Here is a 22,568-nt window from a genome sequence, read left to right as displayed (position 1 = left end):
CCTTCAACTAGCCTGAAAATGCCAGTGGCCTCTCTGAATGGTCTATACGGATGGGACACTGTGACAGTATGGCCCAAGGCCAAAGGCAGTACTTATTACAAGCCTGGAGACGGAATATCAAACTATATTTACTGTTTACAGTAGCAAAGGACAACAAATAATGTACAAATCGGTGAACGAACAGAACAGAGCCAGCAGACCACCCCCCCCCCCAACGCCCAAAGAGCAGGACACAAAGGAAATGCAAACCCCTTCAGCGAGATTTCAGGCAAGCAAGAGACGACAGTCACGGTCACGCGTGGTGACTGGAACAGGGCAGCAGTGGGTCCATACACAAAGACAGGAGGAAAACTATCCGTTTAATTGGTGTAGATCCCAAAACCTCACAGAACCTAGATCACGTACTAAAGCTTAAGTCCCACACCTATTTGGAAAGCAGCACAGCCCACGTCCGTCAGGGTGACATGGAGTCACCTTTCCGCGGGCTTCGAGGATAACACATGCGGGAGCAGGACTTTCACATGAAAACAAGCGCATACCCAGCAATACTGAAACCTGCTTTTTTGAGAGACCATAATTACTCCGAGGAGAGAAAAGTGAGGCCAGGGCCCTATGACCAAGGGAGACCCGTGGGGGTGGCTTTCTTCTCTAGGAAGGGGAAAGGCCTATCTCTGCGGCCCCAGGCGCCAGGCAGTGGGTGCCCACGCCCAGGGCCATGTTGCCAAAGGACCTGCTTATTTTCCTTTTCACCTTTTAAAAAGCATTTCAGTATCTTCCCTTCAACTTCACCGTATCCTGAAACGCAGTACTTCGCAGCATTTAAAAAACCTGTGCCTACATGAAAGAGGGAAAGTTTATCTCCCTTCCCCAAGCTGCCCCCAAACTTGCCCAACAGAAGTGCCCCCGCCGCGGTGCTGTGAGCTCTCCAACAAGCAGTGGGGTGGGGAGGCCGAGCCCTGCGGGCAGGTCCCCACCTCGACTACAAGTGGACATTCAGACCACAAGTCGGGGGGCAAAACTGAAGGGGGAAAGGACAAAAATGAAAGCAAAAACAAACCCCAAGCCCCTCCGAACACATTTCACCCCAACAAAGACAAGTGCGACCGGCCCAATTCCAGCCGTGGGCGCCCCCTGCAGACAGTTCTGAGTTGCCCTCGCCAAATGTCAAGAGAGGGAAGTAGTTTTGGTGACCGTCCTTGGGTTTCCCCAGACTCCTCTGTGATGGGCACGGTCTCTGGTTCACTATCCGACAGCAGACACAAGGACGATGACACAGTGGGGACAGTCCCTGTAGACGGGGCGCCCTTAGACGCAGCCGCTCTCGGGCGAGCCTCCCGTCTGCTGCTGGAACACGTCGATGGTGTCTTCGTCCTCCATCTCCAGCTGCCGGGGGTGCAGTGAGAGGGGAGAGCGTTAGTTTCCTCGCCGTCCCAGGAATGCCGACCCTCCCAAGCAAATACACAGGCTCACCGCGCGCGCTTCCTCCCCTCGGAGGACACCGTCCAGCCTGGCCACACCTGTGCGCGTCACACGGGGACAGATGCCCGGCTGTGGACGTCCCGTGAGCCCTACTCATCCCCCAAGCCTCCCCCCACAGAACTCACAAAAGATGTTCAAACCTAAGGACTTAGAAAAACTAAGCCTAACGAAGGGGGCACAGGCCTGGCTCAGTCAGTAGGGAATGGGGCGTGTGATCTCGGGGTTGAAGTTCAAGCCCCCCACTGTGTATACAGATCGCTTAAAAATAATGAAGTTTCAGGGGCGCCTGGGTGGCTCCGTGGGTTAAGCCTCTGCCTTCAGCTCAAGTCATGATCCCAGGGTCCTGAAATCGAGTCCCACACATCGGGCTCTCTGCCCAGCGGGGAGCCTGTTTCCCTCTCTCTCTGCCTGCCTCTCTGCCAACTTGTGATCTCTCTCTCCTTCTCTGTGTCAAATAAATAAAATAAATAATTTTTTTAAAAAATGGAGTCTTCAGAAAGAAAAGTAAATCTCATTACAAAATAAACAAGGGTCTCGAGCTTTGACCCCCGTGACCCCCCACCCCATCCCACTCAGGAGCATCTAACGAGCGGTGCAGGTCACGCCCACGGACCCCAAACAAAGCCACATCCCACAAGGAGGGGCTGCTGGAGCAGACGCGTCCTGCCGCCGGCTCTTCTCTCCTGGCACAGGGTGCTCACACGCTTACCCCGACCTCCCCCATTCAGAGTCTGCGGAGGCTGGAAGCACCGATGCTCCCCCGGGACACTCTCCCAAGGACAGAGGTGCGGGGCTGGGGCAGCAGGGCCTCTCCCCAGCTCAGGCCCCAGCAGCAGCCAGAATGACAGGCAGGCAGGACAAGGTGCCCCCCCCAGCCCGCAGGAGCCCCCCACAACCCAGCACCCCAGGTGAGTGGAGCGAGAGCTCCTGGAGTGGCACCCGCGGCCCGTCGCTCGGCGGTCCTGTCCCGTGGCCCCATCCGCCTGTTCTCACAACCCAGGACCGAACGGGTATCCTCTCGCCTCACAGAGAAGAGGGAGGCTCCGAGACGGTCAGGGCTCTAGATCACAGGGTCACCCAGCCGGCGGCGGCAGCAGCAGCCCAACCTCAGCGCCCTCTCCAGGCCCAAAGCCCTCCCACTGCAGTGTGCTGTGCGGCCAGGGGAGGGGCGCGGTGGGCCCCGGGGAGCGAGCCCGTACGATGGGCGATGCCGTCTGCACCGGTCGCGCCGGTGCACTGGAAGGGCACAAGGATCGGGCCGGCCATGGAGTTGCCAGTCCGGCGCCCTGGACGAGGCGTGGGCGCTGGGAGAGGGGGCAGGGGTGCGGGCGCCGGTACCCCGTCCTCCGCCCCATCCACCAGCACGGGGGGACGGCGTCCAACTTGTCTCCTCTGGAAAGTGAACCCCAAATTTAAAACTTAAATAACTGATTAAAATCATTAAGAAACGTCACGTATCGTGCGTGAGGCCGCCCAGTAGCACTCAGACCAGCGCCCCCCTCCGTGGCACGGGGGAGACGGGAGCCCCCGACCCCCACAGCCCAGTGCTCCCGCCGGCTTTCCTACCTGCGCGGGGGTGTCTGTCTCGTTGATCGGCTGCCCGTCAAACCGGAACCGGATCTGCCTCATTGACAAGCCCTGAAAAGAAACACCAGTTACCGTTCGTGCTTCCAGGGGACACGTTAATTCCAGAAAAGAAAACATTTATCTCAAAACATCAGAATTGAGAACATACAGCCTTGTGACCCGCGTGATTATAAAACAGGCCGGCGGGCCTACCACACACTGTGGGATGCGCAGCACGGAGACCCGGCTCTCACACCTTCCAGCCCCCGGGGTCGCGCCCTGTGGGGGCTGGCCCCCACTTCCCCCCAAAAGCGACCAGAAGTTCACACTGCTGGCGCCACCACCTTTAAGAAGGTCCCAGAGAGAAAGTGAGGCACTGTGACCCGAGGCAGTGAGACCCGGGTCACAGGGCTGTGTGTAGGCGGGAAGCAGGCCGACTGCAGGGCCCAGCCTGGGAGGAGCCCACGCAGACTGCTGCGCCCGAGGCCAGGGCCAGTGCGGCGGGGGCGACCGAGACCCCTCCTAAGAAGCAACTCTGATTCCTCCCACCCGAACAGGCAGGACTGAAAGCTGCATCTCTGCTCCCTCCTGAAAAGATCTGACCCAAAACCCAAGGCATGAAGCACAGGGACACAGAGTACAGGAGAGGAGAGGGACCAGCAGAAGCAGACATGGCCACCCGCCAGGCGCTGCATGGCCACGGATACTAGACCCCAAGGTCAGGTGTGGGGGGGGGGGGCAACAGGACTCGAGCCCCCAGAGACTCAAGCTGCTCACAGCTGACGCTCCAGCAGTGCCTGAAAACTGGTGCAGGAAAGGTCCCTCCAGACCCCCAACTTGGGGGCCCCCTGCCCCAAGCGGCCAGGCACTGCCATTCCCCAGGGAAAAGATCTACCTTCCGGAGAGATGGGCTCTGAGCCCTGGGCTCAAGACACCAGGGACAAGTGACAGCAGCCAGCGTGGAGGCCAGCCACCAGCCGAGCCCCAGCTGCCCGTCCAGCTGCACGCCCAGGACGCAGACAGGAGGCTGGGAAGTCCGCTTCCGGGAAATTTAATGACTCACAGGTTATGACACCTGCAAGGCACACTCCCCCCCGCGCCCTCCCCAATGCTGGCAGGCCACCCCACCGGGGCTTGTGGGCTCTGTGTAGGTGGCTTTTCGTCAGCCTTTGGGCCTCACTCACAGATATGAGCAGCTAACCACAGACTTGGAGACGGAAAGCCTCAGATGTGCAGGCCTCCGACCAGCGAGGAAGGAACGGGTCTGCAGGCACAGGCAGGGAGGGCCCGGAGGACACAGACTCCGGAAATTCTAGAGACAGTCACTGCTGGGAAAAAGCAACCCTCAGACATCAAGCGAGAAGGAAGCGCGTTTGGAAATTAGAAATCACGGCAGAGGCTGGCCAGCCCAAGTCAGATGGGAGCACGAAGTTAGAAGAACCTCCCAGGAAGAAAACCAACGGCATCAAGCACCAAGCCCGAAGCCAGTGGGCAGAAACGCTCCTGAGTGACCGGTCCAGAGCAGGGAGCTCCAAGACGCAGGGGCGTCCCGAACACAGGGGACAGGACGGGAGAGGGCACTGTCCTCAAAGAACCAACGTCAGCCACGTTTCCTGAACCAAAAACACGTTTCTACACGGAGGGGCACCTGGCCGGCTCCACAGTGAAGCCAGCGACTCCTGATCTCAGGGTGATGAGCTCAAGCCCACGACTGGTGTACTGATTACTCTCAAAACAAAAGGAAAAGGAAAAAGAAATGGGAAAAAAGCATAGGGTAGCCTGCGTGGCTCAGTGGGTTGAGCCTCTGCCTTCGGCTCAGGTCATGATCTCAGGGTCCTGGGATCGAGTCCCATGTCGGGCTCTCTGCTCAGCACGGAGCCTGCCTCCCCCTCTCTCTGCCTGCTTGTGATCTCTGTCTGTCCGATAAAGAAAGAAAGAGAAAAAAATGCATCAGGAAAGGGAACGGCACAATCATGCCCTTCAAAGCCGTGACAGTGATGTTTCAGGACACAGAATTAGGTCTTAAAATCTCTCAGAAAAGAGCAAAGTTACATCAAAGGACCGAGAACCGGAACGTCGCTACACCAACACTGGGAGAAGACGACATGGTGAGAACGTGCAGCCAATGGAGACGCACTGAGGTTTAGGAAAAGCCGGTCACCTCAGACACACACTGTCTCAAAGACGCTGCGTTTTGTAAACCTCCCACAGCAAGATGCCGGAAGACATGCTCTGCCCAGAGGAAGATTAATCCAGAAAATACAGAGGATGGCGGCCAGAACCATCTCCAGAAGGGTTCTGAGGGGGCTCTGCGAGGACGGCCCAGCCACCAGGGCAGCGGGGCAGGAAGGGAGGGACAGGCGGCGGGGACTGCAGGACGGGCCCCCGGGCAGCGGGTGGACAATACAGGTGACGCGTTCACCATGATCACCCAGAAAACCCCCCGCAGGGACGGCCTCTGAAACCAGCTCTGGAAGGCGGGGAGGGACACGGGGACGGCGCACTGCGGGCCTCTAGTGTTTCGTGTAGCGACAGGTCCCAAGGCCACCGCCGGCAGAGCCAAGAACGGGAACAGGCCAGCAGGACTTCCAGAGCGTGCAGACACAGGCTGCCTCCCGCTAAGAGGACCAGGGCATCATGGAGAGAAGGCCGGGCAGGACCTGGTCCAGGAGCCGCACCCCGCACCGCAGAGCGATGTGGACACAAGCCCCCACAGAGAGGGATGTGGAGGGTCTCAGGTCCCTGTGTGTGAATGAGAACCGAAGACTGTGAGGTTCAAAACAGCGACATGTGTGGGCCGGTGGCGGCAGCACCAACCGTAGAGGGCCAGGCGGTCACTGCGGGAGGGCGCTGGAGACCCGGCCCACGGCTGCGGTGCCGCTCAGCCAAGGGAGGAATGAAGGGTTGTCCGCAGACCCGACCGGGAGCAGGGCCGTGTCTGCACGCACACACTCCAGCCACGGCCAGAAGTAACAACGAAGCACGCGTGTCCACGACTCTGCCACTGTGCCCTGAAGGACACGGCCACACACGCCTGACTGTGGGGGGACGCCGGCAGTGGGACCCGGCTGCGGACAGGCCTGACCCGCCACCTGATGAGACACCAACAGGAGCAGAAGCACACAGCCAGCGAGGGTGAGCGTGCGCGTGCACAGACACATGCACCACATGCTCTCGCACACTTGTGCACACACGTGCGCACACACAGACTTGTGCACACGCTTCCAGGACTGTGCTCGTGCACCCCATTCACTCACGCACACGCACACACTCACACACGCACGCTCGCACACGTATATGCCTGCTCATGCACGCTCACACACACGTGCACATGCATTTATGCATTCCGCTCGCGTGCACACGCTTCCAGGAATACCCTCGTGCACACACATGCACTCGTGCACACACTCGTGCACACACTCGTGCACACACATGCACTCGAGCACACATGCACACGTGCATCCAGGACAGCGAAGCCCGGGGCAGCGGGCACCGCCTGCTGTCGCGGAGCCACGGCTCAGGATGGGAGCCCCGGGGCCGCAGCGCGGGGGACGCACCTGCCTCTCGCAGTACGCCTTCATCAGCTTGCTCAGCGGGGTGTGCCTCTTGATTTTGAACTGCACCACGGAGCCGTCCTGCCCGGCCACCTTGAGGTTGATGTGGTCGTTCTCGGTCTTCACGCCCTCCTGCAAGCACACACGAGACCGCGTCTCAGCCCCGGCCCCCGCACGGCCACCCTGCTCACGGGCCGCGGGCGGGACCTGCTGGGTGGAAGGCCTTAGGAGCAGCTCATCCGTCTCCGGCAGCCCCGAGTCCTTCGCACAACCGCTTCGTCTCGACACAGGACGCTCCCAACGCTACACAAGTCGATAGAATTCACGGGTTATGAGCTCAAAGGACAGAATCTGCTTAATGACGCTGGGAAAAACCCACAACCCATCTTCGCTGTAGCAGGACTCTTCCAACATCCCAGCGCGTGCGCGCTTCCACGGACCTCGGGGACAAAGGAGACAAGCACCGCCCACGACACGAGCTCGAGGGCAGCGGCCCTGTTGGGGGGGCGGGGTCACCCCACGGGCCGCACCTCTCTCCAGCGTGCCTACGGGGATCCTGCAGGCACAGGGCCCAGCCGGAGGAGCCCACGCAGACTGCTGCGCCTGAGGCCAGGGCCAGTGCGGCAGGGGAGACGGAGATCCCTCCTAAGAAGCAACTCTGATTCCTCCCGACCGAACTGGCAGGACTGAAAGCTGCATCTCTGCTCCCTCCTGAAAGATCTCACTACTCACATCTCCCTGCTCCGGCACGATCTGGGAAGACAGGAGTCCTTTATTTTGAACAAAATGAGAAAGCTAGCCCGGGACCCTTTGAAAATCAAGTCTGCTGTGAACGGTGTTCCCGCCCCCTGTCCTCACACACGCCCGTCTTGCGCCTGCGCATCCTGCAGGACGGGGACCCATCTGTCCCGCCCCCGCGGCTGCCTCCCTCTCCCTCCTGCAGGGCCCTGCGCCTGGGCTCCCACGGACTGTAGGGCTGGGCAAGCAGCAGCCCCCGAGGCAGGACTCCAGCAGCGCCACTGAAGGCGGACCAGCTGGGGCGCGCTGTGGCCTGGGCCGGGGCAGGCATGCGGACACCCCGATACCCTCCCTCTCTGGAACAGAGACGCCGCCGTGGCCAACCAGGCCCTGCACATGGGGTGCTCACTGGCCTGCGGCCAGGGCGGAGCTGCGCACAGATCCCCCAGACATGAAGGGTGCATTTGTCGGGCTTTTTTTTTTTTTTTTGACAAAGGTTTAATTTTGGAATGATTGTACATTTACAGAAAAGGAGCAGCCAGACCAGAGCTGGAACTGCGCGCGCCCCTCGCCAGGCTTCCCTCGCGTGAACGCCCCCGGCGCCACTCTCCGTCTGTGCCCCTGGGAGCCCAGAGCTCGCGGCCGCACTGGCAAGGGAACGCACACTTCTCTGACATCTCCGCAGGTTTCCCGCCAACCGCCTTTCTCTCTTCCAGGATCCAACCCAGGCCACCACACTTACATCCATTTAGAGATAAGACTTTTTTTTTTTTTTTTTTTTCAATTTTTTTGTGTCACCACCTGCGTGGCTCAGGTGGTGAAGTGCCTGCCTTCGGCTCAGGTCATGATCCTGGGGTCCAGGGATCGAGCCCCGCATTAGGTTCCCTGCTCAGCGGAGGGCCTGCTTCTCCCTCTGCCTCTGCCCGCCGCTCCCCCTGCTGTGTTCTCTCCCTCGGCCACATAAATTAATATACATACATACATACACATGTAGCCTAAAACCTGCCATCTGGCGGCTGCCGGCTGGTATTACACGCAGACCTGCGGTCCTCCAACCTCCACCGCACCCGCCTCTAACCCTATTCTCGCGGCAGGACTGGGACTCTGTGCCACTGACCCCAACTCCCCTCCACCCAGTGCTCCATTCTCTGTCTCTGTGATTCCATGCCCTCTGGGCATCTCACGCGAGTGGATCACACAGTGTTTGTCCTTTGGGACGGGCTTATTTCACTTGGCACGACGTCCTGGAGGTTCAAGCCCAGGGCCGCAGGGGCCCGTGCTGACGTCCGTCCGCCACACGGGGGGCCACGTTTCCTGTGCCCGTCCCTCTGAATTCATCCGTCCGCGGACCCCTGGGTTACTTCCATGTCGTAGCTGTTATGAATAATGCTGCCATGAACTTGGGGGGGACAAGTAACTTTTGGAGACCCCGCTTTCCGTTCTTTGGGGCAAATACCCAGGAGGATCGCGGCTCCGTATGGTGATTCTATTGTTAAATCTTGTAGGAACACCCACACTCACTCTGCTGTGACTGCACACGGGACGTGCCGGCCGTGCGCAGGCTCACCGGGGGCTGGGTCTGACTTCGGAGAGCAGCCACCCCCGAAGTTTTGATTCGCACTTCTCCATTCGTGACTCTGAGCGTAGCCGACGGGCTCAGTGGCCATTCGTGTACCTTCGTCTGGAGAGCTGTCTGCTGGAGCGCTTTGTCCATGTCTGAATAAAGTTCTTTTTTGCTCTTGAGTTTGAGGAGTGCACTCTGTATTCTGGATATTAATCTGTGATCAGACCGGTGATTTGCAAACATCTCCTCCTCTGCGGGCGGCTGCTGATTCCGGGGACGGTGTCTCTCGATGCACAAAATGCCTCATTCTCGAGGAGTCGGGTTGCTCTTCCCCTTGTGGCTGGTGCTCTGGTTTCTTATCCCGGAAATCTCTGTGAAGTCCGCTGTCCCACATTCTCTCCTAAGAGTTTCCTTGCCTTGGGTCTTACGTCTCGGTCCCTGATCCATCTGAACTGCTTTTTGTATACGGTGTGAGGTAGGGGGCCAACTCCGTTCTTTCGCATGAGTACGGAGGATGCATGTGCTTTTTTAACGGAAAGAGATGAAAGTGTCAAGACAGACATGGGGACTAGAACACAGAGCAAACAGACACACAGGGCAGCGGCTGCAGGCCAGTGCAGGAAGGCAGCAAAATCAGGGAGGGCACTTCAGGCTGGTGCCGGCAGAGTACATCACAAACCGCTCTCCCTGAGGGAAGGACACCAAGAACCAACAGCCTGTCTCCGACCCCTGGTCAATTCCTAGTAAACCAGCAGTAAAAGAAAAAAAGAAACAATGACCACAAATCACCAAGGTCACCCCCTGCGTCAGCTATCCAAAGGAGGCAGACACTGTTTTCCCAGCTGACCCCCCGGTCTTCTTCCCAGCACCACGATGGCCCGCAAGTGCACCCCCATCCTCTCTCCGGGCCTGGAAAGCACAGGCCTTCCTCGGTTCAGAAGTAACGCAAACAAGGTTATCCTGACGCGGCACAGGGAAGCTGGCCACATAGCTGCGAAGTCTGAGGGCTGGAGCTGTCCCACGGTACTGGAACTTTAGTGAGAGGAAGCCAGGGAAAAAGCCCTAAAGGCGTTTCTATTTGCCCCTGGCAAGCCATGGACCCAAGATGGGAAATTAGAGTAAGAGGCCGGGCTGGCAAAAAGCAAACACAGCTTCACCTGCCAATGCCACAAGGCAGCGGCTCTGGAGCCCGGCCTTCTCTGAAATCCCAGCGGGCAAGGGGCCAGCCTGCACAAGGCCTGGAGAGGGGCAGGGCCCTGGGCTCCAGAAGGATCCGCTGCACCCCAGCCCTGCCGGCTGTGTGCACCGAGGCCCAGAGGGGCAGGGACTCCGGGATCAGAAGAAGCCTAGGCAGGAAGCACCCACCTCAACGGATGCTCCGCTTGGGCAAAAGCGATGGACACCAACAGTGCAGACCGACAGCCTCAAACGCTTGTTTTCGACGAAAGCAGTTACCGTAACTCACACTTCGCTAAGAACCGCCACAGCACCTACACTGTCCACTCTGTAGGAACCCAGACCAGGGAGCCAGAAAGGATGGAGGAGCACAAACCCGGAGGACACGATGGGGAAGGGGCGGGGGGGGGGGGCGGGCGCTGACCTGGACACCAGGAGCGCAGCGAGGGGCAGGTGATGTGGGGCGAGGGGCGCACACTGGAGAACCGGATGGGTAAAGGGGGGCGCGCACCGGAGGATGCCACGGGACGGATGGGGAGGGGCGCGCACCGGAGCACACAGACGCGGGGGCGACGGGGAGGCACGAGCGCTCACGGAAGCTGTCCCGGGGCGGTGGCGCACACCCGGAGGACCGCGGTGGGGCGCGATGACTGGCGGACGCGGCGCCCACCGGATGACGCGGGCGGGGAGCCGCGCGGACACCGGGGGCGCAGCAGGCCCGGCTGTGGGGGGCTCCGGCGGGGACCCGGCGTGCACCCTGTCGGCGCCCTGCGAGGGCAGAGCGGGGCGCGCGGACGCCGCCGGGGGAAACGCGGCCCGCGGGGGCGGGGGGCGCAGGGGCGAGAAGGTCCCCGCGAGGAGGTCTGGGAGAGGCGCGGCCCGGGGGGAACCGGACGGAGCGGGCAAGGGCGAGGCCGGGGACGGGTCCCAGCGCAGGGCTGGTGCGGGTAGAGGGTGGGTGACTCCGGAGGTGGCCAGGGGGTCCCGGAGACGGCGGGTTCCGGCAGGAAGCGCCCCGACGGGGAGGGTCCGGGCAGGGGCTGCCCCGCCCGCGCCCTCCAAGAGTCGCGTCCCGACAGCGCTGCGTCCTACGTCCGCCCCGGCGGGGCTCCCGGGAGCGGCGGGGCGGGGCTTGGCCGAGGGGCGGGACTTGGCCGAGGGGCGGGACCCGGGCCGTCGGGCGGAGCCTGGGTGGGGCGAGGCGCACCGCGGGGGGCGGAGCCTGGATGGGGCGGGGCCGGAGCCGGGGCGGGGCGGGGCGCGCCGCGGGGCGGAGCCGGGCCGGAGGGGGAGGGGAGCGGGGTGCGGGGCAGGGGCGGGAGGCCCAGGGCGCGGGGAAGCCCCGCGGACGCCGCCTAGCCCCGGCACCCCGAGGTCGCGGAGGGCGCCCGGGGCGGGCCGGCCCGGGTCGGCCCGGGGTGGGGGGGCGGCAGCGACGGCGCGGGCGCGGGCCGACCCCGGGGCTCCGGCTCGCACCCGCCGGCCCTTACCTTGGGCTTCTCCTCGGACATGGCTGCGCGCGGCGGCGGGAGGCGGCGGCGGGGAAGCAGGCAGCGCCGGAGCGGGCGAGTCACGCTCTCCGCCCGCCGCTCTCCCGCCGCAACTGCTCGCGGGGCCGCGCTTTGCCCCCCAAATCCCTGCGCGCCGGTTGGCTGCCGTGAGGTCACGTGGCGGCGCGCGTGCACGATGCGCGCGCCCCCGAGGTGTCGGGCGCGCGCTCGTGTGGGCAGAGGTTCCTGGTGGTTGGAAATGCGTCACGGGGCGGGACGGCGCCATCCGGTGGGCCTGACAGCGGGGGCGCTCGGGGCAGCGAGGGGCCCGGGGGCGCACACGGAAGGCGGGTGTGCTTAGGGCGTCAAGCGACCCCGGGGGCGCTCAGGACACCGAACGGCCTGGGGCGGGGGGCGGGCAGATATACACGGGGGTGTTCAAGGCACGGAGGGCCCCGGGTGCAGGGTGGGGAGGCCAAATGCTGTGCCAGGGGGCGCTCAGGACACCAAAGGGCCCCGGGGGCGGGGGGAGGCCAAATATTCAGGGGGTGCACAGGGCACCGAGGGGCCCAGGAGTGCGCACGGGAAGTGGGGTGGTGATGGCACCAAGGGACCCCACGGCAGTGGGGGGGCTGCTCCGGACACCAGAGGGGTGGCGTGGGGGGGAAACAGGGTCAGAGGCACTCAGGTGACCAAGGCGCCTGGGGCTGTGAGTAGGACCAGGGGCCGCTCAGGGACCCAGAGGCACACAGGGAAGGGGAAGCAGGGGACCGCGGGGGCTCTTCAGGACACCAAGGGGCCCCGGGGCACACAGGGAAGAGGGGTGCTCAGGACATCCGGGGGGTTGCTCATAGGTGGGGGGCAGGCACAAAGATGGCATGTTATCTTAGGGACTGAGAAGGACCTGTCCACTGTCTCCATGCTCTAGCCCACAGACCTGGTGTCCCATCCCCCCCCTTCCGCTCCTCCAGCCAAGCCGCGGGCACACCCACTGGTGGGGGGGGTGCGTTTTTCGGAGCAAAAGGAACAAAGGCTGGTGTGGTCAGCCATCTGTGGTGGGCACAGGGGACCTGGTGCGTGAGTTGCCTCAGAAGGCAGCCCCACTCCTGGAAAAGGCTCCACTGGCCCTCACGAGGAGCCTCACGTCCTGTGGGGAGCAACCGCAGGTGGAGAAAGGTGGTCCGAGGCGGGCGCACCTGTCCGCCAGCGACAGCTTGCCCGCGTTCACTTAGCGCACCCACGGGAACGCCAAAGCCTGCACCCGCCACCAGGGCGCCAGGGGTTCGGAGCCCTGTGCTAGGCCTGCCCGGCCTGGCCACGTGTCTCTGGCTGGAGCCAGGCTTCCGTCTCAGCTGCCTCCACTTCCCCTCTTACCCGTCCCTCCCGAGCCTGGTGACTGGGAGCCAAGCACCTGGCAGGGGTGCTGGGGGGATGGGTGCGGGAGGCTGTGCTGTGCCCGCCTTCCTGATGTTTCTGGAACGCACGCGACACGGCAGAAACTCAGCACACACAGAATCTGCATAACACCATTAATTACATATTCGGTCTCTCGGAGAGCGTCATTGAGTCTAAGAAATCATACAGGGGAGGGTTGTGTCCAGGAAGCAGAGGCTGCAACAGTCATCATCCCGGTCTGAAAACGAGAAGCTGGGAAACCTCCAGAAACACTGCTTTTCGTAAACCACCCGAGAGCTGGGATTGCAGCTTTGCCATCCTTAAGTCCAGGCCCCTCTAATGGGTTTGGGAAGATATTTTCCCGGGTCTCGGGATCTCACCTTAAAGTCTTTGAAGGTGTCCGTCCCGTCATTGTCCTCACTCTGCATACATCCCGGGCCAGGCCCTCTGGAGGTCTGTGCCTGGAGAGGAAACGGCGTCCCTGTAAAAGTCCACCCAGATCCAAGGACACGAGGCCTGCTGAAGGGTAGGGCTGGACCAGGGCAACAGAATGTCCACCTGCCCCCACCACACGCACACACACACGCGCACACACAAACGCACGCCCACACCAAGACAGCCAACACCAAGAAGTAAGCTGGGGGCCTGTGCTCCGTCTCAGGAGAGAGACCCTCGCCCTCCCCGCGTTGGGGGCGCACGAGGAGGCCTGGACCCGAAGGTGGAGCGGGAACACTGAGAAACTGCCGCCAGCAAACCAGCCTCCCCCGCAGCGCTGGGCGACGCCGGTGGAATTTGGGTCCGTGGACACACTGAACAAACCAGTACCACAAAACCCAGACCCAGTGGCCTCCCAGCCCCCAGACTCGACCCCCTGGGAGAGGAGCACCCTTTTCCGGGTCAGCTCGGTCTCTGGGATCCTGCAGACAGCATCTGCTCAGTCGATGATTCCAAGACACACACACAGAGGAAGAAACCCACAATCCAGACAGGAAAATCCAGATCCAGAGAGGACGCAGAAGCTGGGGTGGTCTGGCCGGCTTTGTGTCCCGGCTCCGGGGGATAAGGTCAGCGACATGAAGGAAAAGGTGGGGCTTCCCAGCCTGGAGACGGAGACCGGGAATGTGGCTGCTGGAGACAAGAGCACCACACCGATGAAGAACGCCTTCCTCGGGCTGGCGAGCGCAGAAGACACGGACAGGAGAGAATCCAGGAGCTTCTCGAAGAGTCGAGAAATCACCCAGACTAAAAGAGGGGAAACAGGTGGGAACCAGGAGAACCGAGCAGAGGAAGTGCTGGAATGAATCATTTCGAACAGCCTGAATTGCGTGGCTGGAGACACAGAAGGGAGAAGGGGCAAGAGAAAGGTTTGCAAAAGTAACGGCCACGGGTTTTCTGACCCTACAGATAGCACGGCTCGGATCCGAATTCAGGAGACCCAGCCGGGATTTATGCCTGCAGGAGGCACACCTGTCCCCACTGGCCGACCGCAAACAGAAAACACATCCCAAAGGCAGGCGGGGACCCACAACCGGGAGCCGGAAGGGCAGTGCACCTGTCGCGGAAACCACGCCAGCCAGAGGACAGTGAGGACAGGCTGCCAAAACGTGGCCACAGCCCGAGGAGCAAGCCTCCAGCCCGTGGTCCTCCACTTCGGCCACGTGTCAGAATCATGGGGAGCATTTAGGGACAAGTGCTCGTGGCCCCATGAAATCTGGAGGTAGGCTCCGGCATCGGTGGGCTTAAAAATTCCTCAGGCCGCGCGGAGAACCGCCAGTGTGTGTGCAGGGCGAGGCTGAGGCTCCGAGTGGGGAGCTGGAGCGGGTCTGCCACGGGCAGCCCACCACGTGCCCTCAGCCACAGTGAGGACACTCCAGGCACCACGGGACTCAGAAGCCGCAGGGAGCCCTGCAGGCCAGAGCCGTCAGGATGGAACTGGGCCACTGCTCTCAGTGTGGACAACGCGGTCCTGGGGCGGTGGGTGCCGGATGCCACAGTAAGTCACCCAGGCGGAGAGGGAACCGGAATTCTGTGAGCCGTGGGGGTCGTGAAGGCTCGTTGATCACAGGGACCCTCGGACGGGAACCAACACACGGTGAAGCCACCAGAGGCCAGTTCTAGGTCTGTTGGGTGGAGTCCCAACGTGACCGCCAAAACGGGGACTCCTGGCCCCTCCCAGATGCGAGGGCTGGTAAGGGCGGACCCTGTCATTCAGACACATGCAGAGACCGGGAATTGGCCCCCAAGCCTTTCCCAGACGGGCCCGTGGCCGTTTTCAAGGGTCGCAGGGTCCCGGAGGAAAGGGAGCTCCCTGAACTTCTGGGGTCTTCTATCCCGGCTCTGTGGAGACCCCAGCCAGCCACGGAGGCCCACGGGGCAGAGGAGAAGGGCCTTGCCCTGAATCCAGCCCACGGGGCCTAGTGGGAACCAGGAGCTGCAGACGTCCCCTCACTGGCTGTGGTTGGAGAAAGGGCCGATAGGGGCCGCGGGGGCTCTTAATTTTGTCTCCAGCCTGGCTCTCGGGCCTGGAATCGAGCCCCCACGTCAGGCTCCACACCCCGCAGAGTCTGTTCCCATCTCTTTCTCTCTCTCACTAATAAATAAATAAAATTTAAAAAAAAAAAAAAAAGGCTGGATGGGCGCGCTGACCCAGGGTGACTGGGGTCGCACGGAAGAGAGGTGGGCACAGAGGGGAGGCGGGTGAGGACACGGAGGAGGCGGCCCGGGACAAGCGGCCTGCCTGCGCCTCCGCCGGCCGTGAGACGCTGACGCTTAAGTCCTCCCGGCGGTGGGATGTCCGTCGCGGCAGCCGAGCACACCCACGCACCCCACTGCTCTGGCTGCCCCGGAGCCGGGTGCAACCGGAGAACCGCTGTGGGCCGTGGACGCTCACGGGGCGGTGATGCCCACAGCAGCGACCCAGCTGTGCCCGTGTCCCCGAAGGCTTTCCCTCCCGCGGTGGGGACTCAGAATGTCTCCACTCTGGCCTCAGGGTTTCCATGGTTACGGGGCAGAGGGGACGGTGACATCAACCTGAGCTCATTAGGCCGGATGGGGACAGGAGCCGGCCAGAGGCTTCCCCGGCACCTGTGCTCCCCGAGGCAGCGGCCGAACCCTTCCCCACTCAGGGGCGGCCACAGGGGTGCCTTCCTGGGGATCCGGCTGCCCGGGACGGGTCGGAGTGTCCCGGTAGGGAGGACAGTCACCACGCACTAAGCACCGCGAAGGTGGGTGCTGCATTTGGGGGGCCTCTTGGGACTTCGGAGGTGACCTGGTCCACACCTGCTGTGCTGCTCTTACCCACGTGCGGGAACCTCCTTCAGGCTGCCACTCCGGAGAGGCGCCTGGAGCTGCCCGCCCTGGGCCGGTCACCAGCAGACCCTGCCGCACGAACGCTTGGTGCGCCTTTGGGCAGGTCCCAGGAGAAGAACCCCACAGAGACCATCTCTCGCCCTCGGGAGGAACACCTCGCCCTCTGCTGACAGCCGTCCTCCCCTTGAAAAGCAGGTCCTTGCTCGTGGGCACTGGGGGGCGGGGGGGGCTCCCTGCCCAGACTGCCCCGCACTAGCACCTGACCCACCGGTCAGCAAGTACACGTGCACCTCAGGGCCGCGAGGAATGGGGCGGCAGGTCGCGAACACGCCCAGACCCGGCACCACAGAGGCTCAAAGGTCCTGCCGGCCGACATCCTGCCTCCAGGCCGGGGGTGGGGGGGGGGAGCAGCATCCCCACCCCCCCTCCCAGGCAGGGGTCATGTCTTTCCAGCTCTTAGATGCTGGGGCAGTGCGGTCGACACAATGAAATGGAGCCCCAGCCTTGGGGCTCCCTGAGTCCCTCCGCAGCCCACCCACGGGACCACAGACCCGAGAGGAGCCCACGAGCACACCGCTCTGGGGTTTCAAGGGGGAGCCTTTTCCTTTCCCAGCCGGCCTCACCACAGCAAATTCAGGAACCGTCTCTTTGGTGTGATGCTAGCAGGCTGTCCTAGAGCCCGGCCGGCCATGCGGTGTGACCCGAAGGACGGCTAAGGGCAGGCCTGCTGGGGCTCAGGTAGGGCCCATGCCCCCTGCCGGTAGGCCCCTGGGGTTCATCGTCCCTGGGACTCCTGCATGGACGCTGGGGAGAAGTGCAGACCTCACGCTCAGTCACGGACCTCCCTAGAGAGACGGGACCAGAGGCCACAGGCAGGTGACACGGACATGGGCGTCCAGTGCCTCCAGCTGGTGCTGGCGTCATTCTAGAGAGCTGAGAATCAACAGCCCAATGGCCAGGTCATGTACCCATAGCCCAGCAGTTCTCACCGCAGTGCCTGGTCCTCAGATCATCAGCTGGGCCACGGCCCCCAAGGGTCCACCCTCGGGCACGGCCCGCTGTCCCTCACAGTCCCGTTGGCCATAACATGCAGTGCCAGAAGCGCCTTAGGACGGCCCCCGGCCCAGATGCCCACACCCAGGTCACCTGCTCGTGGCCTCTGACCCAGCCCCACTCCAGAGCCCCTTTTCTCTGGTGTGTCATCCTTGAAACGAGCTGGGAGAGAGAGCCCAGTGGTGCTCCGGGAGACTTCGCATGTGAACCTGGTCATGCCTAGAGGAGACACAAGCTGGCCACCCTGACGGGGCTCTTCTGATCTGGGAACCAGCCTCGTCCTCTCCCCGCTACCCGCTCCTTCCCAGCAGGTCCCTGCTCACCTGGACGCCTGCAGTGCCGCAGCCGGACTCTGTCTCTCTTCCTGCCCAGGCTGGAAGGTCCTGGAGACCCTCTACTGGCATGAGGTGCCCAAGGCGAGCACTGTCCTGCTGGCCCCAGCTGCACTGGGGCCTCGGGACCCGCCCGAGCAGATTCCATGGAGGCAACGTGGAGGAGAGGGCCTCAGGCAAAGCCGTTTCCCCCAGGCTCCTGCGGACAGACCGTGGCAGGCTCCACCACCGAGGGATGCTCGGGTCCAGGCCTGGGCCCCCCCACCAGGCCGTGGCACACACGTCCCTCTCCCCTCTCCTAGGGTTCTTGGGACACGTCTGAAGGAGGAGCGCACATCTCCAGAGGACGCAAGTCCAAGAGAGGCCGAGAGACTGGGGAGCCCCTAGGAAACATGCAATTGGATTCATCTTCTACACCTGCACCAATGAACAGTCCAGAAAGATGGGAAACTCTGATGTAAAATCAAAATTAAAAAGGCACCAGGGGCGCCTGGGTGGCTCCATCGGTTAAGCGTCTGACTCTCAAGTCTCAGCTCAGGTCTTGATCTCAGGGTTGTAATTTCAAGCCGCACCATGGGTTCCATGCTGGGAATGGAGCCTACTTAAAAAATTTTTTCTTTTTAAGGCACTAGGAAAAAACATAGACAATGTATGCTCATAACTTTGGAATGAAGAAAGGCCAAGTGCGACCACTGAGAAAGCCATAAAGGAAGACTGATGTTTATCCACATAAAAACACAAAATTTCTTCATGATAAAAACACGTGTGGGATGAGGGGTGGACGGGGCGGTGGAGGGAGGGGTGGAGGGCGGGGAGGCTGCATAGCCGGATGGGTGGGCAGGAGGGTGGATGAGTAGAGGAGCGAGTGGACGCGAGGGAGTGGGGGGAGATGGGGAGATGGTAGTGGATGGATGGATGGATGGATGGGCGGGCGGGCGGTGGGTGGTTGCGTGGGTGGGTGGGTAGACGGACGGTTGGAAGATGATGGGTGGAGGGTGAATGTATGGGCAGAAAAGTGGGTAGACACAGACATATCCTACTGACCCCACTTCTCTAGTCAAACTCTGCTACATTTGGTGGCCAAAAGAACAGGACAGTAGATCCGAGTCAGGGGACAGGTTACAGCACAGGACATTTCTTCAGGTAACTGGCCAGGGGAAGTGTAGACACCCGAATGGGGGGAGGGAATGGGGGTGAGAGCTGCCAGGATGCCTGAGGATGTGCTTCTGGAGCTCCCGGTAGCAAGCAGGGGAGGGCTGAGGCCGAGCAGAGCTGGCGTGTTACGGTCACCAAGGGGGCCCGAGTAGTGACGAGGAGCAGGAGATGCAGGTGGAGGAGGCCACGGAGTCTTTCCAGGCCGTCCAGGAGCGCGAGCCTTGTTCTCAGTGTGGCAGGAGCTGTGGAAGGTTTGAGTGGTCCCTCCATGAAGCTTGCAGTTTAAAGGTGTCCATCGGGCCAGGCTGGGTAAGAGGCTGCAGGCAGAGCAGAGACGAGCACGCGGCGGTCTGCACCCGAAGTCTGGGCTCCTGAGAAGCCACGGTCATGGGGCAAGGTGCCCTACCCAGCCGGGGTCCTGCCCACCCGCTCCCCGCCTGTCAGGCACCGAGTTAGCAGCCCTACGGTGAGCAGATGAAATGCGCCTTATGCCTGGTCAACGATTCTCGACACCAAGTTAATGTTCTTTCTGCCTGCTCAACAGTTCTCCATACCGGCTTAACTATTCTTTTTTATGCTTTTTTTTAATTTTTAAAAAGATTTTATTTATTGGAGAGATCGAGAGAGAATGAGCATGGGGTTGGGGGTGGGGAAAGGCAGACGAAGAGGGAGCCCGATGCGGGACTCGATCCCAGGACCCCAGGATCATGAGCTGAGCCGAAGGCAGACGCTTGACCGACAGAGCCCCCAAAGGCACCCCAAGGGTTAACTTTTCTTCATACCGAGTTAGCTGTACCTTATGCCTGGTTAACAATTCTTTATGCCGAGTTACTCCCTCTTCCAGTTCCCTGGGTCCCCATTGTTGGCCTGGAACGGCCCCCAGCGGGCAGCGCCCCTTCCCCACCCCCTGCCGTCTAAACAAGAGAGTCAAAGATCATCTTGAGTAGCCTGAGGTGGCCCCCATGACTTCGTCAAAATGCTGAAAACAAGGAAACAGGCAATGCTGTTATCAAGGGTATGAAGTCCGGCATCAGGAGGCCTACGGAAAATCCCGAACCTCGGTCCCCAGCCTGAGAGACGCCGCGACTTCATTTCAACAAATGTGGGTCACTCAGAAGTAGAATAAGAAGTGGCTCCTAATGAAACCGAAGGAAAACACGGTTCCGGGGGGAGGGGGCGGAGACTGGAGACCCTGCCGAGGACTTCCAGGCGAGGACTTGGGGTGCAGGTGGCTGGGCCAACCAGTGGGGCGCCTGGGGGGCTCTGTTGGTCAAGTGCCTGCCTTCGGCTCAAGTCTTCATCCCTGATCCTGGGTGTTGGGTCCCCTGCTCTGCGGGGAGCCTGCTTCTCCCTCTGCCCACCCCCACCAGGTGCACACACACGCTCTCCCTCTCTCAAGTAAATAAATAGAATCTTAAAAAAAAAAAAAAAGTGATTTATCTGTGGTGAGCAGCTGTTCTTAGCATCCAGGGTTCAAACAATGAGGCCACTGCTGCGGGACCGGGGTAAACAGCACCCTTCAGCTCTGGAGAGCAGAAACCCCGCCAGATCACGTACGTTGTGGCCGAGCTGCTCCCCTGGTGTTTCTCCGCAGGGTCAGTGTCTGCTCTGTGCGTGGGGTGGGACCTCCAGACCAGCGTCCTCCAGCGCTTTCCGGGGGACGTGGCGGAGCTGTTGGGATGGCCTCGGCGGCTGACCCTGGCCGGGCCAGAGAGGGCCCCGGTGAGGGTGGGGTGCACCCCCAGGCCCAGTACCCAGCTCCTGCTGGTGGCATTGCGGAGAGGCCAGGCTGCCTGCCAGCAGGGGTGCAGGACCCCAAGGGCCCCAGGGATCCCTGGCTGCAAGGCCCCGGGGAAGAAAGCCCCGCCAGCCAGTGAACATCTCCAGGCTTGGGGCCTCCAGACGCGCGGCCATCTGTCCACAGTTGCAGCCGGGGTGACAGATATCCGTGCACCTCCAGCCATTTCTATCCTTGGGCAGATCCTCTGGACTCACAGGCCGCCTTGGGGGGCCATGTCCTCAGCAGAATGCGTGGGACCGGGGATGGGGACGCAGCAACACTGCGCCTTCACCCCTCCCAGCATCCCGCAGGGGGAGTCCATGCCTCCTGCCCCACCTCCCGCCAGGCTTGGCCGGACACCTCTGTACCAGGGCACCCCACAAAGACGTGGCTGCCGCCAGAGCCGCGGGCTCCTCCACCTCGATGTGGGGCCAGAAGCAGCTCTCCGGCGGCGGCGACAACGAGACAGCAGGCGTCTGCAAAGCACTGGGCATCGGGAGCCTGCAGCTCTGGGGCCTCACGGGGCACCTGCCGCCCCTCCTGGAGGGGTCGGCACCCAGAACTGCCGCTGAAGCAGCCGGGCCCGAGACCGGCCCCGCACAGCCCCGAAGAGACCAGCAGGAGCAGCAGGCATGTCTGAAGGGGCTAGTGGGGGGGAGGGGGGGGCGGGGAGCCGCAGACCCTGCAGCAGCCAGAGGGGCCTGGTCCCGCCGCTGGAATCGGCTCTGGCCTCCCCTGCCTCACGCCTCCCGTCCTGCCTCTGCTGCACCCCTGCGGCCTCACCCAGCAGCTCGTCTGTGCCCACCGCACAGCAGCGCCTCCCAGTGAGATGGGGGGCGGCGGAAGGGCCCCCGGGGACGGGCTGATGGCGGGGAGCCCAGGCGGGGCGAGGCCCCCCGGGGAGGTGGCGGCCACGTGCTCAGTGGCATCCGCAGAGCCGCACATGACATAGCCGGGCTCTGGGAGGACAGCAAGAACGCACGGGTGGGAACGGCCACGGACGCCCCCCCGACGGTGTGCTTCTTAAACCCCAGCGAGGGGACTGTTTCTCAAAAGCGGACATCATGATGGAAGGACTTCATTCACCCGTCCTTGCCAAGCACTGGTCTTGCCATAATTAGACTTTGAACTTTCTCAACAAATCCGAGGTGACTGTTTCCTGAGTGGCCCAGATACCCTAAGGACATGAGGGGCACAGAGATACCCCATGACTGCACCTGGACCTTGATGTCCCAGGACAAGCCTGCACTGCCTGGTTCCCGCCCTGTGACCCAGAAGTGCCCCAGTGCGGCTCCTGCACAGCCCTGGGGGACACCAGGTGGGCTCACATGGGATCGCGGTGCCGACAGTCTCGGCCTTCGGAGTTTGCAGCACAGAGGAAGTCCCAGAGAGCCCACGACTTTGGCGGCCACCCCAGGTGCTCCGCAGCAGCTCAGAAGAGGGACAGGCGCTCCCCACCGGCCGGGCACTGAAGACCCCCACCCCGGGGGGAAGTCTGCCAGCAGTTACAGCAAGGACACGAAGCTCCAGGCAGAACCGCTTTCTCCCTGTTCTCTGTGTCTGATTGCAGCTAAGCCGAAGGAAAGCAGTGCTGGGCGGGAGAAGGGGCAGGGGTGTGCAGAACACCAGCCTGAGTCTCTGCACTTGTTGGATGCACAGCAAACAGCTGGGGGAGAGGGTAACAGGTAACAGACAACTTGAGGATGTGGCAGTCGCCCCCTTGGCCATGGTACCGAAGCCAGGATTGCTCTCACACGTGGGATAGGTCAGAGGTCTCCATGCGGCAGGGCACCCCTGCGGCGCAGTCGGTTCGGTGTCTGACCGCTGTCTTGGTTTCAGCTCAGGTCACGATCTCAGGGCCATGGCATCGAGCCCCATGCCAGGCTCCGCACTGGGCGTGGAGCCTGGGTTGAATTCTCTCCCTCTGTGCCCACCCTGCCCACCCACAGGCTCGCTCTCTTCAGAATAAATCAACCT

At 62.0% G+C, this 22,568-nt stretch overlaps 1 protein-coding gene across 1 annotated transcript; it reads right to left on the bottom strand.

Annotated features, from left to right (window-relative positions):
* Positions 1 to 108: 108 nt before the first annotated feature.
* Positions 109 to 11,718, bottom strand: SUMO3 (small ubiquitin like modifier 3). The gene is made up of 4 exons (XM_045084343.1): positions 11,568 to 11,718; positions 6,603 to 6,731; positions 3,046 to 3,117; positions 109 to 1,383 (listed from the first exon to the last, which is right to left on the bottom strand). The coding sequence occupies exons 1-4, from the start codon at positions 11,586 to 11,588 to the stop codon at positions 1,306 to 1,308; spliced, it is 300 nt and encodes a 99-aa protein (XP_044940278.1). The 5' UTR covers positions 11,589 to 11,718; the 3' UTR covers positions 109 to 1,305.
* Between the last annotated feature and the right edge of the window lie 10,850 nt (positions 11,719 to 22,568).

Source organism: Mustela putorius, unplaced genomic scaffold (genome assembly GCF_011764305.1).
Source record: "Mustela putorius furo isolate JIRA1106 unplaced genomic scaffold, ASM1176430v1.1 tig00000765_pilon_pilon_pilon, whole genome shotgun sequence".
NCBI lineage: Eukaryota > Metazoa > Chordata > Mammalia > Carnivora > Mustelidae > Mustela > Mustela putorius.
The sequence above is the reverse complement of the archived record's forward strand: the minus strand, read 5'-3'. Positions and strand labels throughout refer to the sequence as shown.